Raw genomic sequence first — 19,077 nt, 5'->3', positions numbered from 1 at the left:
GTGAATGGTCTTCCTTAAAATTATACATTGGTTTGATTGAAGACTTTATCTTAGAAGAGAAAAAGAATCGTTTTTTAAAATATTTTAGTTTGCCAAAATAGGAACTACAAACAAGGCATTGTTTTTCATTATGCATTTGTATTTGTCAAATGAATGAATTCAGAGTTGAAGTGGGAAATGCTCTTCAGCATTTTTCTATTAGAGTTAGGAGTGTTTTGTTCCTCCTATTTCAACATTCCAGGCTTCTGAGAAGGTAGGCAGAAAAGTGCTTACAAAACCTGACTTGTATGTTTTCTTATATTGTTCTCACGTGTGAATCTCTCCTCATTTTTACTTCTCATGCTTCTTCCCAGGTGAATGGAGGCATTGAGAACACATTAGAGAAGGAGGTGGTGCAGTATGACTACTACTCCTCTTATTTTGATATATTCGTAAGTATTTCCTGTTTTACATTTCATTTCAGATATGATGAATCTGTAACCAGCAGGTAAATTTCCTCCAAATAGATCACATGTTCTATGCCATTCTCTTTCCCTCTCTCGAACACTGGCCTTCCTTTTCCCTCAGTTTCTGGCCCAGTCCGTATGCTCTCACTCTCTTTGTAAGGAACTGTCCAGTCACAGGAAGGAAGGACGTGATTAGTGAGAGATAAGGAAGGGCAGCAGAAGGAGCCATTCTGCTTTTCTTGGAGGAGAGCCTTTATTCTTTTCATAGAAGCCAGCAACATACCCTAATCACTAACAGGGAAATTCCCCTTTTTATATAATAACACTGTGAAAATGCTATTCCTTTTCTGCCTTGAGATAGATTTCCAAGAGTACTTTTAAATACTGTGTTTTAATTTTTCTATAATTGGAGTTTTTGAGGAAAGTGATCTTTTGGTAATCCTGGACAACATCAGCCAGTTGCAGAATTGCACAGATGCAATTCTCTGTTGATGAGGCCTTCAGTTCATTCAAAGGAATGCTTAAATCTTTCTAGGACGCACTGTGACTCTCACTGGCCTTGATACATCTCCCTGGTATCTCTTTATAGTTGATGGTGTAAGTAAATCAGATCCTAACATTGTGTTAAATGCAGTGTAGGCAATATTCACAGTGAATTCCTCTAAATTCAGTTTACCTACTTTCTTCACTACCTTTAGAAGCTTTATGCAGAGTGGTTTAAGAGCAGGACCCTTAAAGTCAGAAAAACCTGGGTTTGATTCACAACACTGTCACTGTTTCTTTTAATATAGTGGGTCTAAACTTCAGTTTTTTCGTATGTAAAATGAGATCATCCTAGTTCTGAAAAGTAAATGAAGTAATGCATGGAAACCATTTAGCCCAATAAGCAATATATTCTAGACGCTCAGAGAACCATCTGCAGTCATTACCATCACCATTATTTTTGGTTGAGAATTTTAATGATTGATTAATTATATTTTTAGTGGTTTTCGAACTACACTAGAAAGGCTTTTTGTTGCTGTTTTATTTCCGAAGGGGCCTGCAGAAGTGTATATGGGGAAGGAGGTGGGACTCGCAATAGAGAGGTTAGGGTTCCCTGTCATAAGCCCCATTCAGCACAAGTAGTTCTGTTTTTATCTGTACAGTATGTTTCCAATAAGATTGTGTTGAACAAGTGTTTGGTTACTACAGAATATTTGGAAAACCACTAATATAATTTAATCCCCTCATTTCTCCAAACAAGGAAATTGAGTTTCTTTGGTTCAGTGTCTTGACCCACCCCAGGTCGTTGAAGTTGGGGGCAGAGCACGTTAGATCCCAAATCTTGACATTTTTTTCTTCTCAAAACTATTGACATATAATAGCAAGATTGATTTCTCTTTTTTCTCTTCTTTGTCTTGCTGAATTTATCTTAAAATAGCCTCAGCCAGGAAACCAGGCTAATCTACCAGCCAGATCTCCAAGGGTTGTCTGTCCTTTATGCTTGGGGAGTCAGTGGTACTGGCCAAATAGGCAGGGCCCATTAGTTCAGACTGGAAAGACTGGCATGTCTGGCCTGGGAAATGGACACGGCCTCCAGGAAACCTTGGGACCTGGAAGACTTTGAGATAGAGGGCTGACGAAGACTTACCCTTTTGCCAAACCCAGAATTCGGGGACAGAGCTGGAATGAATAGAGAGGCTAAACAGTTCACATTCTGTTGGAAAACACATTTTTAATGAAAACAGCAAATTAAAAACAAAATCTAACTTGTGACCTTCATTTACATTTAAAAGAATCGTAAGTGTGGTCCTCCGGTCAATGGCCGCAAAAAAGCTGTCAGCCTCCGGCCTTTCAGCAGTTTTGATTAGTGAGGAACTTTTGGCAGAAAGAACCCTGCCCTCAGGCACTGCTCAAGAGTCACCTGACTTCTCCCTACCCACAAAAGGCATGTCTTCCAAGGAAAATTGGTAAAATCTTATTCTATGTGTATTTCTTACTAGGTGAGAATTACAAGGACAGCTGTGACATAGTGGTTCAGTAGAGTCCAGCCACCGGGGTTCAAGTCCCGGCGTCCTCACTAAGGAGTTGTGTGACTTTGTGCAATTTTTCTATCCACCTTATGTGCATAATGGGATTAATGATAGCAGTTGATAACGCATGGGATTGTTGAGGAAGGGATTACATGGGATAATAATACACATAAAGGTTTCACAAAAGTCCCAGAGCCACCCTAAATAACCGGTTGGTAGCTACTCGGATAGAACTGTCCCAATACCCCCGCAACCCAGAGCTTTATGGTGGACTTTACTAAGAACCTGGTATCTTCCAGAGGTGAGCGTCTGTACCAGGAGTGGAAAAGTCAACTTTCAGAACATTTTCTCCAGTCTTAAAAGGGTATCAGAAATATATGTGCACTCAAATAGAAAGGAAAAATAAAACATGTAATTATATATTCTTGTGTTGGTAATGGGACATGAATTTGAACCCTTATTTGGGCAGCATTGCACAGATTCTAAAGCAGGGATCTGAATATAGGTCTACAGCCCAGTGCCAGTCTTCAGTTAAGTCAGAATAATAAAGACGCTTTGGTGAGTTCTTCATAAAACTCAATTATTTTATATTTGTATCTTTTTTAAAACTTACCTTGTCTTTTTTTTTAATATAGCTTTTGGCAGTTTTTCGGTTTAAAGTGTTAATACTTGCATATGCTGTGTGCAGACTGCGCCATTGGTGGGCCATAGCGGTGAGTAGGTTTGTGTGAGTGGTTCGTCTCCTGCAGTGCTACTCACGACAGGGACGGGCTGGGGGAGAATGTGCTTTTCATCTGGGTTGAACTCTGCTAGCTTCTCCTGAGTCCCCTTCCTCCACCTTCAGTAGGTTCAACACGCCGGGGCAGCTTTCCAGTGATGATGAGTAACTAGCTGCGTCTCAGTGGATACTGAGCCAGATGAGGAACATAGAGCACCAACAGTGATGCTTGGCCAAGCACCAACGCACCCTCCACCTCACTTTGCAAATGAGTGTTGAGATCAGCACCTGTGTCGCAAAGATACTTGGAAAATTTCCCCTTTGGTTGAAACTGCTTGGTAATTTTTCATGACTCGCTCTCTGCTTATTTTGATAATTGCCTTTCTTGCTATTTTATCCCCTCCCTCCAATATTAAAGGGAAAAGTTCCCATGCTCCTTTTTATTGTTGCCTTCAGGCTTCTTGAAGGCAGTGGTGTTTTTAAAGATTTATTTACTTTAGAGAGAGAGAGAGAGAGCATGCAAGGGGATGGGGAGAGACAGAGAACCTGAAGCAGACTCCCTGCTGAGCTCCGAGCTGGATGCGGGGCTCGATCTCTCAACCCTAAGATCATGACCTGAGCCAAAACCAAGAGTCAGATGCTTAACCAACTGAGCCACCCAGGCACCCCGAGGATGGTGGTGTTTTTGCTCATCTCGGTTTCTTTGCATCTGGCTCGGAGCTTTCGCACATGCTTTTCACCGTCAGTAAATATTTACTGGTTGAAAGAAGAATTATAAGCCTTTCTGCCTCAATTTTTTGCCATTTCTGCAGATATCTGAACACTTGCCTTTCGGAGAGCTCTAATAAGCCAGGTGTATGGGGGGAATGTTGAGCCCCCCCAGCTGGAGAGAACTGCTCAGGAATACCTGCAGTCCTGCTTCTGGAGTGAGGCCTCGGGGTGTGTGTGGGGGCCGGCATGGCTAGCCCAGCTGAGGACAGACTCTCTCCTAAGACACAGTCCACTGGGAGCCACATCAGCCTGGGGCTTCTCTTCTGAGCATCCCCAGAATCATAGGACTGACATCAGACCATCAGCTGAGCCACATGCTAATGTGTCTCAGATGTAGGCTGACAGTATTAGCCAGACTTGACTCCCTTTCCTGAATACATTTTTGCTGGTAACAAATTGCTGTGATTGTCCGTTCCCAGTTTTCTACAGCCGTCCCATTTGAGACGTTCTACTCCAGAGTCTCCTTAATGTACACTTAATTGTCAGACCATCTGTCTCAGTATTTGTTCAGAGGAGTGAGTGACTTTCAGTGAGTTTTTAGAAAGTATCTTCAATATCTATTTTTTAAATTTTTTTAAAGATTTTACTTATTTGTCAGGGAGAGAGAGAGCACAAGCAGGAGGAGCTGCAGGCAGAGGGAGAAGGAGAAGCAGACTCCCCGCTGAGCAGGGAGCCCCATGAGGGACTTGATCCCAAGACCCTGGGATCATGACCTGAGCCGAAGGCAGACGCTTAACCGACTGAGCCACCCAGGCGCCACAAGTATCTTCAATATCTTAACCAAATTATGAAGTGATGGATCATGATTAGCACATCCATTTGATTATTTTTGATTTTTCTTTTTAAAAACATTTGCAGAGGGGCAGGAGCCAGCTGGAAGGAGGACTAACCTAGTACCTAAAAAGGTACTAAGTGTCAGCCTATAAAGTTAGTGTCAGAATGTAAAATGCCTCCTCTTCCAGGAAGCTCACTGGCTGCAGGGTGTGTGTGTGTGTGTGTGTGGTGATTTCCTAACCAATGCTGGCTCTGCAACTGTGTTAATACTTACAGACTTCACACCCGATGTCCCCTGACCCCATTCTGTCAGTCAGGCTCCTGTTGGCATCACTCTGGGCAGGTGTCATGTCGCTAGGAACCCTAGTTGGGGGATGAGGGACAAGGTCCTGCAGGATGATCTCTGGGCTCCCGACCACTAGGGGGAGCCCCGTCTCTGCATTTCAGGGGTCCCTTCTGTGGGGAGGGTGCCTTTGCATGTTGCACCTAGTGGGGGACAAAACTTAGGTTCCCAGCACACTAGCCTGCTAGACCCTGGGAGGAGGGAGAGCACCAGTAGCCAGGGAGGGATCGGGCGCCATGGAGAAGTCCATGTTGGCCCAGTGCACGTTCAGGGGCCGGAGACAGAGTGATGTGGGCAGGAGCCGGGCCTGGCTGAGCTTTTCCAGGCATTAGGAGCTTCTGGCTCAATCAGGTGTGTTTGGGGGCAGGTGTCTTCCCCACGTAAAATGTATAATTCGAATGGTGCTGGGTTATGTGTCTTTCAGCTGACGACAGCAGTGACCAGTGCCTTTTTACTCGCAAAAGTGATCCTCTCAAAGGTACAGCCTCCCACGTTTTCTTACAGTTACCATCTATAATGGTGAAGCCTCATTTTCCAGTGTGAGCTCCTGGTAACCACATTTCCCTCTCCTGGTCACGTCTGTCCTTCCAGCTTTTCTCCCAAGGGGCTTTCGGCTATGTGCTCCCCATCATTTCATTCCTCCTTGCCTGGATTGAGACGTGGTTCCTGGATTTCAAAGTCTTACCTCAAGAGGCAGAAGAGGAAAATAGTAAGTGTCCCCCAGTCTAGGCTAATGAGAGCGGCTAGGGACCGAGCTAGAAGGAAGACCTGGAAGTGCTGATTGGAACGGAGCTTAGCTTTGTGCTAAGACTTCTTTTCAGTGTAATGTTAACAGCATCTTATTGTGGCTAACCTTGCCAAGAAGCTACCAGAATTGTGACATCAGCCCCAGCATCTGCATTTCTTCTCTTCCAGGACTCCTGATAGTGCAGGATGCTTCAGAGAGGGCGGCACTTATACCTGGTGGTCTTTCAGATGGTCAGTTTTATTCTCCACCTGAATCTGAAGCAGGTAAAAAAATGTGATTATCGTTTGTGTTTTCATCCATCACTCAATAGCTCGGCCCTCCCCCCCGCTCCTTCGCTTCCTCTGCTCTCAAAACACTGAGCAGACATTAAACACAGTAGACACTGAGGATACGACAGTAACTGAGACGTGGTCTTGCTGTGGGACCCGTGGTGAGACCCAGAGTGTAAGATAAATGTACCCAAGGGCCACAGATCCTGTGACATGCGATCTGCATCTCGGAAGACAGGCGGAGGAGGGGAAGGGTCTTGATGCTCTCTTATTCCCTGCGACCCCCTCACCTGACCGTCCTCCAGGACCCCCCTCTGTGAGAAGGGATCTTGGTCCACCCGGTTGCCCATGACAGAGACCAGAGCCTCCCTGTGGACCCGCCCTTTCTCAGGGCTCCCATCCCATTGCTCCCCCTGCCATTTCCATCCTCTGTATTCCCGCCTCCTGGGTCTCATGCATTGTACCACCTCCTGTCTCCTCCACCTTCCACTCAGCCTTTCCTGCTGCGGTTCCTGCACCAGCCTCCTGTGTCCCTGCCTCAGTCAGCCTCTCCCAGCCCCACCAGAGAGCCATGTGACATAGAACACTTGCATTGCTCCAGGAGTTCCTGAATCCACTCTAGGAGGTGAAAGTCTCATTATTCCTGTTTCAGAGACGAGCAGATTGAAGCACAGAAAAGGGAATAATTTGTGCAAGGTCATAGTAAGAGGTGGAGCTAGAGTTTGAACCCCCGCTCAGTGTTAGAGTCCACGTTCACAGCTAATCCATATGTGGACTTTCAGTATTAATGGAAATGCAGCATTGATCACATCTTCTGCCCAAAAGCCTTCACTGGCGGAAGGGATTAAGGAAGTCATGGTCCTTAGCCTGGCAGCAAGCACCAGTTTGACCTCACCAGTTGTCCAACCTCCCAGTACTGTCTCCCTGTGTTCCCTTCTTAGCTTTGCTGAAAACATTGCATGCCCAAACCCTCAAGCCATTGCCCAGCTTCTTTCCTATCCTTTCCACTGTTGCTCTGCAGTCCCACTCTCCACTCACAGGAGAGAAGGCTTCTCCTACCCCACCCCCACCCCCTGGCTGCCGGGAGGGTGTTCTCTGCATTTCCTCAGGGACTCTTCCCCAACCCTGTCATCTGTGCTGGCTGCACTGCCCTTAGCCCTGACCTGGCCTGTTTCTACCACTGGGTTTGCAGACTGAGTTGGAGACTGCATTATTTTATTCCCAGCATTGAGCTCAGTAAGTAATGAAACACACACACACACACACATGCACGCGCGCGTGATAGTAGAGCAGATTCCAGGCAGAAAGACTCATGTGAGTGATCAGAGGCACATCAAGGGGACAGCGAATCAGGGGAACTCCAAACTCCAAGTAACTTGATATTCTGAACTATTCGGGTTGGATCTAAAAGCAGGGTAAAACACGAAAGCACAGAATTAGATAAAATACAGATATGAGGTAGCAGAAGATCTCTTTCTCAGCCAACAGTAGCTCAAATAAGTATTAAACTTTTGCATACCTCATTATGAGAATTACTGAGTTTTTTTGGTCACAGGACTCATTCTTTTGAATAAAAGAAGTTCACATTGTTGTTCATGCTTTTATATATTTATTTTTCTAAGTAATAAAGGTTCTCAGTAGTAATGTATTTACTTACTTAGAAGTTCAGAGCAGCAGGATAATAATACAGGAAGAATACCACCTTAGACATTCTTCATCAAGCTTCAGTTCTGAATCCATTGGCTTCCTGCCTCTGACTTTTACCGCCACCTAGTGGTGTTTGGGAGCATTACCATTTCATTGGATCATGAGCTGAACTAGAACTAGAGCATTGGCAGGGTGTCGTGCTGGTACTGCTTTGTTCAAGGCAAAATGCAGGTAAGTTGCAGGCAGAGAAGGAGTGTTCAAAGTGACTTACTTTATTGTATTATATTTTCACTGAACATTCAAGTTAGGAAAGAATTAAAATTAAAAACTATTAATGGAATCAATGTGCCTAGAACATAAGATTCGACTCTAAAGCACAGCTGGCTCATTCAGGCAGTGGCTACAAATGAAACAGAACAGGAGTCTGTGCTCCTGCTGCCCGGGGACGGATCCAGCGCTGACAGGCCCCTGGTGGAGGAGAGGGCGTCTGGGGTCTGCTTGCCTTCTCCTGACTTTCTTTCTCCAGCACCTAGTGCAGAGCCGGCACAGAGTAGATGTAGAGCTGTGGAAGGAATGGGTGAGAAGAGAGAAAGAAAGACATCAGAGGCACCAAAAATTAAAATCTTAGCACTTTTTCTTGTAAAGGATAGGCTTGAAATTTAGTATCTTAGAGACTTGGACTATTAGTACCTTTTGTTAGATGTACTTTGAAAGGATATAAAGGTGGTGTGTTTGCAGGTTTGCGTGTCGGTCTAACCGTGTCCTGCTTCCCCATGTATTCAGTGGAAGGAAGGAGGAAGCACAGTCCTCTGTCAGACGATTGGGCTGAAGGTGTTACGTGTGGTCAGACAGCTGAAGTGAACCAGTCGTGATGCTGAGGAAAAGTTAGTTACCTTGTAAATCATCGAAAGACTTAATTTGAAGAATAGTTCAATTACATCATATAATCTGTGCTAAGCAAATCTAGAGAAAGACACTGTAATTCTAATTTTACACTTTCTAATAGCAACCAGCCATACATGCTGGTTTGCCCTGGACAGTCTTGGCTAACTCCTGGGGTTCCATGTAATTATTATTAGAACTCCTTTGATCTATAGGAAATGTTCTTGTTTAGATGATCAATTCTATGGTCACCTGATGTGTAATCAACAGATTTGAAACACAGTTTTTCTACTTTTTATTAAAAATTCTGAAGTGTATTAAAACATCACCACTGAGGATACTATCTAACCTTGATTAAAAAAAAAAAAAGAATAGCTTTAATGAGTTAAAATTTGCATACCATAAAATTGACCCATTGTAAATAGGCAATTGCATGATTTTTATACTTTTAAGCCAACATCACAGTATAATTTTAGAGCACTCTTATCATCCAAATATATTTTGTATCTAATACTCACTCCTATTTCCAGTCCTAGATAAACCACTGATCTACTTTCTGTCTTGAAAATATACCCTTTTTGGACAATTAATACAAATATCACAGAATATGTAATTTTTGCAATGTGGCTTCTTTTACTTAGTATAATGTTCTTGACAGCCATTCATGTTGTGGCATGTGTAAGTCGTTTGTTCCTTATGTGACTCAATACTATTCCGTTTTATGGGCATACAGTGTTTTCTTTATTTATCAGTGGCTAGACATTGGAATTGTTGGCAATTTTTGCTATTATGACTAATCCTGCTATGAACTTTTATGTGCATGTCTTTGTGGGGACATTTGTTTTATTTTTCTTAGATTCCTAAGAGAGGACTCGCTGGGTATTATGGCAAGTTTCTGTTTAACTTTTCAAGTGATTGCCAAAGTGTTCTCCAAAGTTGCTGTACCATTTCACATTCCTTCCAGCAGTGTGTAAGGATTTGTTTCTCCATGTACTCACCCACACTTGGCAGAGGCTTTTTGATTATAGTTATTCTGGCAGGTATGAAGTGCTGTCTCCTTGTGGTTTTCACTTGTGCCTAAGGACTGGTGACCTTGAGAACCTTTTCATGAGCTTATTAATTATTCATTTATCTTCTTTGGAGAAATGTCTATTTTACCACCTTTTTTAAAGTTATGTTGTTTGTTTTCTTACTGAATTTTAAAAGTTCCTTAGACATTCTAGATAAAAGTCCTTTATCAGATAAAAGTCCTTTAAATGATGCACAAGGATTTCTTTCCCAGGCTGTAAACTTTTCATTTCCTTCATGGAGCCTTTTAAAGCACATGTTTTGAATTATGATGAAGTCCAGTTTATCAGAATGTATTCTTTTATGGATAATGTGTTTGTGGTCAGACCTAAGAACTCCTTGCCTTAATCTTGTCTCTTTCCTATGTTTTCTTCTAGAATATTTTATAATGTTAGCTCTTCTACTAAGTATGGTCCATCGTGAATTAATTTTCATGTGTGGAGAAGGTAGGGAATTAAGTTTATTCTTCCGCCTTTGGATATCCAGTTGCTGCAGTACAATTTGTTGAACAGACTATCCCTTCCTGAACTGAATTAACTCAGCACATTTGTCAAAAACCATTTGACCATAAATGTAAGGGTTTATTTCTGGACTCTCAGTTCTCGTCCATTGACTTGTATGCTCTCTTAGCGTGAGTACCACACTGGCCTTATTACTGTAACTTAATCTTTCTGTAGCTTTGAAATCAGGTGCTGTAAGGCCTTGCTTCAAAGGCCCACCCTGCTGTCCCCAGAACCTCATGTGTCAGTGATAAAGCTTTCCACACCCTCTGTGTGTGCGGCATCATCAGTCTCATCATCCAAATCAGATTTTGGGTGGGTCCCTCCCCTCACTGCTTCTGCAGGGTGACCACATCAGTTCTCCAACTTTGTTCTTTCTCAACGTTGTTTTGTCTATTCTAGGTCTTTTGGGTTTTCATGTCCATTTTGGGATGAGCTTGTTAATTTTTGTGAGTAAAGCCTACTACATTGGGTTTATAGATGAATTGGGGAAGAATTGCCATCACGACAATATTGAATCTTCTAATCCATGAACATGGACCCTCTCTGCATTTATTTAGATATTCTTTAATTTTTCTCTGCATTGTTTTGTAATTTTCAGCATACAAGTTTTGCTCTTCTTTTGTTGAATTAATTCCTAAGCGTTTTATCCTTTTTAGTTCTATAGTAAATGGAATTGTTTCCTTAATTTCATTTTCATATTTTCCATGCTAGTATATAAAAATTCCACTGATATTTTGTGTATGGAATATGTACCTTGTGACAATGCTAAGCTTGTTCATGAGTTCTAGTTTTGGTTTTGTGTGTATGTAGATTCCATGGCATTATCTGCATATAGGATCATGTCATCTTCAGTTAAAGACTTTTTTACTTTTAATTTTCACTCTGTTAAATGTATTTATTTATTTTTCTAGTTGCACTGTCTAGAACCATAATACCATGTTAAATAGAAATGTCAAGAGCACACATCCTTGTCTTGTTCCTGGTCTTTTGGGGGATGCAGTCAGTCTTTCAACATTAAGTATGATGTTAGCTGTGGCTTTTCACAGATGCCCTTTATCAGGTTGAAGAAGTTTGCTTTTATTCTTAGTGTGAGAGTTTTTATCATGAATAGGCATTAAATTTTTGACATGCTTTTTATGCATCTATTGAGATGATAGTATGGTTTTTATCCTATATTCAATTGATATGATGATAAGTAATATTAATATATCACATCAACTGTTTATATAGGATAAATCCCACTTGGTCGTGTTGTATAATCCAGTATTATTTTTCTGGATTTGACTTGCTAATATTTTCCTGAAAATGTTTGTACGTATATGTACATATGAAATATATGCTCATGATATTTTACTTACTGGTCTGTAGTTCTCTTATTAATGTCCTTGGCTTTAATATCAGTAATGCTGACCTCATAGAATACATTAGAAAGTCTTTCCAAACACACTATTTTCTGAATGAATTCTTCTTATGAATGATTAATATTATTTTTCCTTTAAATATTGATAAATTCATCAATGAAACCATCAGGAACAAGAATTATCTTTGTGGAAAGACTTATAATTACTAACTCAGTTTCTTTACCTATTGTATATAGATGTATTCAGATTTTTTATTTCTTGAGTCTATTGATAATTTGTGTCTTTCTAGGAATTCATCATTTCTTCTGAATTACTTATTTGTTGACATAAATTATTCATAATATTCCCTTATGATCATTTTTAACTTCTGCAGAATTGGTAATGATGTTTTTTTTCTAGTTTTGGTAATTTGTGTCTTCTCTCATTTCCTCTTTGTAACTCTAGGTTGAGGTTTATCAAACTTGTTGATATTTTCAAAAAACTGGCTTGTTTACATTGGTATTTCTCTCTTGTTTTTCTGTATTCTGCTTCAGTTATTTCTATTCCAGTTTTTATTTCCTTTATTCTGTTTCGGTGGGTTTAGCGTGCTCTTCTTTTCCATGTTTGATTTTACATTTTTCCTTTCTGATGTAGGCATTTTTAAAGCTATAAATTTTCTTCTAGGCATTGCTTTGGCAACCTCTTATGAGATTTGATGTGTTATGTTTTTATTTTCATGCACTCTTGGCTTTCAGCAGGTTGCCTATTAGGTGAAACTATTTGTATATATCCCAATCGGTATTTCTTTACTTTATTAGATGTGTAGATTAATATTTCTCAGCAAAATTGGCCCAAACTCTTAACCATAAGGGAGTTTGGGCCATTGTTTCTTCAAACATTTTTCCTGTTCTTTTTTTTTTCTTTCTGCTCTATCTGGGAGTCCCATTCCATTAATGCTATCTCATTGGTCTCTGAGCTCTGGTCAATTTTTCTTCAGTTTTTTTCTCTTTTACTCAGCTTGGATAACATACAGCGCTATTTTCAGGTTCACAGATTATTTCTTCTGCCAATTTGAATATTCTCTTAAACTCCTCTAGAGAATATTCCACTTAAATTATTATATTTTTCTATTCCACATTTTACTTTTAAGTATCTTTTCTTTTTTATAATTTATCGCATACTTTAGAATATCTGTTTGTTCATTTATTGTTGTCAGACTTTACTTCTTTTAACATGGCTTTCTGTGCTTTCTTGAACATATTTATAATAGCTGCTTTGAAGTCTTTGTCTGCTAAATAAAAAACCTGGACACACTCAGAGACAGTTTCTATTGATTGTCAGGGTTTCCCCTGTGCCTGAGAATAGTCACACTTTTTGATTCCTTGCCTTTTTTTTTAATTGAAAAATATTTTGTTGAAAAAACATGGTAGCAACTCTAGAGTCTGATTTTTTTTCCTCAAAAGGTTGCTTTTATTGTTATTTTTTTGCTTAAAAAATTGCTTAGGCTAAATCTGTGAAATTATGTCCCTTGTAGTATGTGGCTCGTGATGGTTCTACTGAAGGGTTTTTTTGTTTTGTTTTGTTTTTTTAATTTTAAGCCTAGCTCCCCAGGGACCACCTCTGTGTCTACATAGTTTAGTGGTAGCCAGTGATTGGATGGAGATTGTGCTTAAGCACCTTGATAAGACTTCCATCCTCTGTTATGTGAAATAAATCAGAGAAAGACAAATACCATATGGAATTTAAGAAAGAAAAAAAAGACAAAGAAAAAAGCAGACTCTTAAATACAGAGAACAAAATTGTTACCAGAGGGGGAGGTAGGTGGGCAGATGGGCGAAATAGGTAAAGGGGATTAAGAGTACATTTATTGGGATGAGCACTGAGTAATGTTTGGAATTGGTGAATCACTATATTGTACCCCTGAAACTAATACAACAGTATACATTAGTTATACTGTAAATTTAAAAAAAGACCTCCATCCTCTGACAGATAGTTATGTGTATATATTGAGTAGCATATTCAGATTTTAGGGAATTTCAAGTTTTCCTCTGCTTGTACTCTTTGCTGAGTCTTTTCACATGTCTGCATATGTCCAAAGCCTCAGGATTGACCAGGAGGCTCTTTTGGGTGTCTGCTAAGCATGCACACAGCTTCAGCCCAGCACATGCTTGCTGCAGCCACGACCCCAGCTGCAGACCAGCAGAGCCCCTGCCTTCCTGCTTGCACACCACACAGCTTGTCAGCTCGACTTCACGTCACTCCCTACCCCCAATTAACTCAGCTCCTCACACTGTGTAACTCTGCTGCCAGTCCTCATGGCCTGTCCTATCTTGGAAGAACCTTCATGCCTATTGAGCTGAGTACTGGGAGGTGGGAAAGGAATGGAACCAGCTCTCGGCAAGAGCACTACTACTGTTGTTTCCTATCTGCAGCTTTTCAAGCATAAGCACTTCTAGATTGTTGTATGTCTTTGGACAATTCCCAACTGCTAAAATGGTTAGTTTTATTTATCTAGTCCAGTTTTATAGTTGCTTTTCAAGGAGATTTGTTAACTTCACTTGACCATAACCAGAAGGCCTTGCTAGCATTTATTTTTAAATTATGTAAAACATACATATTACTACGTTTTAATTAAAAGTTTGGCTTTATTTAGGAGTCCCAAATAATTCCAAGACATGTCAGCTTGTTGTGGCTCAAATGCCATTAGTCTGACAGGTGGAAATAAGTCCAGAAACAGGAAGACTTGTTATGACGATCTTCCTCAGACTCATTTCCAAGTGAGAACGCATTAATCTGCCCCAGTGTGACTATGATTTACGGCAATTTAAGAGGATGGGAAGTGAAGCCTTCTGACCACTATTTATGTTACCACAAGCTTAACCTGAGCCGTGTGACATTTATGAGGTTAAGATGTGGGGCATGATCTTTTCTTAAGTTTCTCTGCTATTCATTCTCCTGCTATAATGCAGGCAGACATTCTCAGAAGAAAAAATGTGCTGTTTGAGGTGTATTATCTGACCAGGAGGAAGCAGCTCTGGCTTTCAGCCGGCTCCTCCTGAGGCAGGCTGCTTCCTTTGTGTGTGAGAAGGCTCTGTCCCTCACCTGCTGCCTTGTCTTCCCATGGATCCTGTTTTATGTCCCTTCCCTGATTGCGAGAGTAACACTTGCCTTTTATAAAAATGTGCACAGAACAGCAATCACAGAACCTGTCCTTCAAACTCTGTGCCACGTCAGTGTTGACAGCAGTTCGTCTCCTGCTCGTTTTGTGTTTGTAATTCCACATAATTGTGGTCGTACTGCTAGTATTATTTATACCCTTTTTTTAAAATTATAATTTAAAAATTATAAAGTCAGTTTGTTGTACATATTTTGGAATATTCAGAAATGATTCAAGTCATCTGGTTATTTTCTTGTAGGCTTTCTGATTGGCACATATGTGCTTAAGTTTTTATTTTTGTAATTATGATCCTATGGGATATTGTTCTTTTCTTTACATATTTGCTTTTACTTTATAAAATGTGCATTTTCCATGCTGTAATGAGCTATGTATATATAAGTGGATACAAGATATTTGTGGAAATAATTTTTAAACTTCTAGCCTCAGACATCTGGTTTTTTTCCCCTGATTTTTAGCAAAATCTACTTAATGGAAAACAAGTATCATTTCATCAGACGTATTTCCTAAACAAATAATTCCAGAATGAAATGGTAGGCGCAAATGTACGAAAAATATAAGGTTCACCTTTTTTTTTTCTCTTTCCTTTTCCCTACCTTGTAGGATCTGAAGAAGAAGCTGAAGAAAAACAGGACAGTGAAAAACCACTTTTGGAACTATGAGTACTACTTTGGTTAAAGTAAGTGTTTGAAAGTGAAAGTGTAACAAGAAACTAGTTAAATATGGGTCATTTCTTTGAGTCGATTCAAGGTCAAATTTAATAATATAAATACAAATATATAGCCAGATTTATCCTAGTCACATGAATTTATAGTTATATTTTATTCATGTAAAATTTAACATTCTTTTGCATAGATGTGTATTTGTAAAGTATGAAAAATAACTCAGAGCCCAAATTTCTTTTTTTTTCCCTTGAGGTAAAACTGGCATATAACAATAGGTAAGTTTCAGGTGTATAACATTAGAATTCGGTATTTGTATACCCTACAAATCACTACTGCAATGTGATCACCATCATAAGTCTAGTTACCATCCACATTTCTACAGAATAAGGATGAGTTCATTATTGTTTACTTAGCCAAAATGTCTCCATGTCAGATGTTGTTCAGTTACACACCCTATCTGTGTGAGGGTAGCGGTCCCAAGGGATGTGGGTACCAAGTGTCTCTGTCTACACCTGAGCACGTGGGACTAGAATGGTAAGTGACCATCCCAGGTGGCACAGCTAGCAAGGGGCAGAGCTGGGACTCAGGCCCCCCCAGTCTGGTACCAGGGTCCGCCCTGGCCCTGCACCCAGATATCCCCCAAATGCTGTGGAGCTTCTGTGAAGACCCATGTGGTCCAATCAGAGCAGGAGGTCATGGGCCTCCAGGTGGGGCCCGTTGTTCAGTCACTTCAGATCATCAAAGGAAAACACTTCAGCCTCAGAAATGCCAGCAAATAAACACAAAATGAATTGTAGTAGCTCTGCCTAATTATGTGAGGACAGAAGGAAAGTGGTGGCCGGCTCGGAGCTGCCGAGCAGCTGGGACAGGTGGGGACTGGCTGCAGAGTAGCCTGGACCGGTGAGTGGGCCCTGTTTCTTCACCCCCAAGGCCCCAACACACTCCAGACCTGCTTTCTGCATCGGTGGTTGAGACGCAGCAAAGACAGAGGCCTGTGAATAGTAAAGCTCTAAAATGCCTTAAAATAAATTCTTGTGTGGCCTCACCCAGGTCCTTTTGTGTCTGTAACAGCTCATCTTCAGCACACAAACTTTCTCGTAAAAATATAAGGCAAAGCGTAGCACTTTACTTTTTAACACTGTAGCTCAAATTTTTTTATGTTCTCTCTTTTTCCAAGTGTGAAAATCCATCATTGAAAGTCACTGGAGGGAAAAAAAAGGACCAGAGCTGGGTCTTCCTATTGAAAGCTGAAGGTGACATCCACTGCTGACTTTGAATGGCTAATAAAGAATTTATTTATTGTAATACCTCATAGACATTGTACCAGATCACGTACATTTAGGACCTGCCTGTGGCTGGTAAGATAATGTGATGATCCATCCTGTGTTAGTGAGACTGAGTCTGATCTGTTCATGAATAGTTGGAGCAAAGTCTTGTGCTGTATTCCCGATCAAAAGACTTAGGAATATATTGGAATAACACTTTTTTAGTAAGCAAAATATCTTTTTATTTGATTCGCAGTTTGGAATTTTTTGTTTCATGTCTCAGATTTCTTTTGTATTTCTTTTGTAACATCCAACATTTCCCTTGTGTTTTTTAACTCACGTTTATGCGCTCTTTGTACAATTTTAAAAAGTAATAAATACCAACATATCAAAATGGTTCATTTTATTTTTCTTGTTTTGCATTATGTATTTGGCTTGAAGTATTGGAATTACCAAAGGGGCCCAGGAGGGAATGTGAGTACATGTACAGCATAACCATTTTTGTATTATTTTCATTATGAAAGCATCTTTCTCTGAGACGTATGGTTCTGAAATAGTGAGACTCTTTATTTTGAATCTACAGTCTGAACTCATTGCCATCATTTCTCTTTGTGTGGCTAATTTGAATTAAAATAAACTAAATTATATTGTGAACTCTTTCTTTCCAACATGAATATTTCCCTCAAGGCTTCATGCGAAGACAGTGTGTCTCTTAGTTTTCTTTCCTTATTCATTGTGTCCTTCAAGAAAAACTCAGTTATGAGTACTGACTGGTGCTGGTTTGGCAGGAAAGTAGCCATTTGTGCAGGTCAGATCAGCTCTGCTGGACCCTCAGCACACTTACCTGATGTGTATGTCTTCTGTGGAGCCTTGCTCAGTCTGACTCTACTGAAGGGACTGAGATGACTCAGTCTATGACATTCGGTTACACAGGTGAACTCAGGGCCTCCTAAATCTGTGTTCTTGTGAGGGAAGAAGCACCTGCTGTTGTGATGTCTCTAGTCTACCTGTGCTGGTAGCTTCATGGGCACGAATCTCGTGTCACCCTGTCCACACTGACAAAATGAGACTGAAATAGGAGCCTCAGTAAATCACCTGCCATGGAAAAGCACAGATCCTTGTGGAACGTGGGGGATCACCTAGGCTACAAGAAGTCTGTGTGCTGTTTCCTTCAGAGCAGTGTCATCGGACTGGACTGAGGGAGCAGCATCTCAACAGTCCTGGTCATACGATCCCAACTCACGTAGCAGGTGCTGGAATGAACTTGGTATAAAATAGGGGGACACCCCACCCACAGCCTCACAGTATGTTTGACAGCAGGAGCAGGCGCAGATGGATATGTTCTCTCCATTAGCTGTGGCCTTTTGGAAGTGAGCAAAGTCAGCTGTGGTTTAACTGTCCTTATTTCATCTTCCAACACCCGAGCCACCGCTTGCACAGCCCCAACCAGCAGGGGCCGGTTTGACTTCAAGCATTTTCCACAAATCAACCACATTTGACAGAGCACGTTGACAAAACGAGCCTGAGAAAGTAAAACACCATCACCACACCAGCGCCCTCCTGCCCCCCCCACTGTCTCCTGCACCACCACCCTCCCCCTCTCTGCACCTCCCAGTCCAGGGCAGCCCAGGTCCAGTTGGGGAAGGAAGGTGCTGAGGAGTTGGAAGCCACAGGAGACACTGCCTAGGAGCCCCAGCAGTGACATCAGCCCCACACAGCTTTCCATCATTTGTTAGTGTCCCCCCTCTGTGCCTCTGTGCTTTCCACGTGCAGTAACAGGTCCAGATCTCTCAGTAGAGGCTCAGACATTTGTCCTAAGAGGTCTGATCACATTCTTGAGAATCAAGGAGTAGACCGAAATTAAATTTCCTCTTTCTTGTATCTGGTGGGTCTTAGGTTGTTTCCACATGGGAACCTCTACTTGGTTTCCAACAGAACCTGTTTCACAGAAACTGAAGCTGATTGTAAGTAAACAAAAAATCCTTCCCAATTTTAAATGAGACATTGTTTTATTCTATTATATAAAAACTTCTACTTCAAAACAATTCATTAGAAAAAAAGAAAGAAAAACAATCACTTTCTTGTTCACCTACCGACCATGCATTGAACATTTTGTTTTACACCCATGTTTGAAAAGATACACATATTACTCAATAGAAACCATGTTCAAAGGACTGAACAAATATTGCACACAAAAAAATATATAAACAGACTCAATATATGAAAAGATGGTTATCCTCATCAGAGAAACACAAACTCACCTTGGTGGAATACTGTTTTCACGTGTCAGATTAGCAAAATCCTGATGTTTGACAGCAGTGTCCTGACACCTACATGTGGTAGAAACGCACAGTGGTACTCTCTCTACTGGGTAAGTTGGCGGTACCTGTCAAAATGACCAGTCCACATGTCCATAGTGACATAAAGCAATATTATAATTTCAGCGTATTT

The 19,077-nt window shown here is 41.0% G+C and overlaps 1 protein-coding gene across 1 annotated transcript in view; it reads left to right on the top strand.

Moving 5' to 3' along the window:
- Positions 1 to 17,273, top strand: part of STARD3NL (STARD3 N-terminal like) — a 51,336-nt gene extending 34,063 nt beyond the window's left edge. The window contains exons 3-9 of the mRNA XM_035020330.1: positions 354 to 431; positions 3,094 to 3,171; positions 5,489 to 5,542; positions 5,656 to 5,773; positions 5,980 to 6,075; positions 15,300 to 15,375; positions 16,539 to 17,273. Coding sequence (XP_034876221.1) covers positions 354 to 431; positions 3,094 to 3,171; positions 5,489 to 5,542; positions 5,656 to 5,773; positions 5,980 to 6,075; positions 15,300 to 15,358 — 483 coding nt within the window. The 3' untranslated portion in view covers positions 15,359 to 15,375; positions 16,539 to 17,273. The remainder of the gene's footprint in view (positions 1 to 353; positions 432 to 3,093; positions 3,172 to 5,488; positions 5,543 to 5,655; positions 5,774 to 5,979; positions 6,076 to 15,299; positions 15,376 to 16,538) is intronic.
- The last annotated feature ends 1,804 nt before the right edge of the window (positions 17,274 to 19,077 follow it).

This window comes from Mirounga leonina, unplaced genomic scaffold (genome assembly GCF_011800145.1).
Source record: "Mirounga leonina isolate KUSES-001 unplaced genomic scaffold, KU_Mleo_1.0 Mir_174, whole genome shotgun sequence".
NCBI lineage: Eukaryota > Metazoa > Chordata > Mammalia > Carnivora > Phocidae > Mirounga > Mirounga leonina.
Note: the sequence above shows the minus strand (reverse complement) of the source record. Positions and strands in the feature narration are given on the sequence as shown.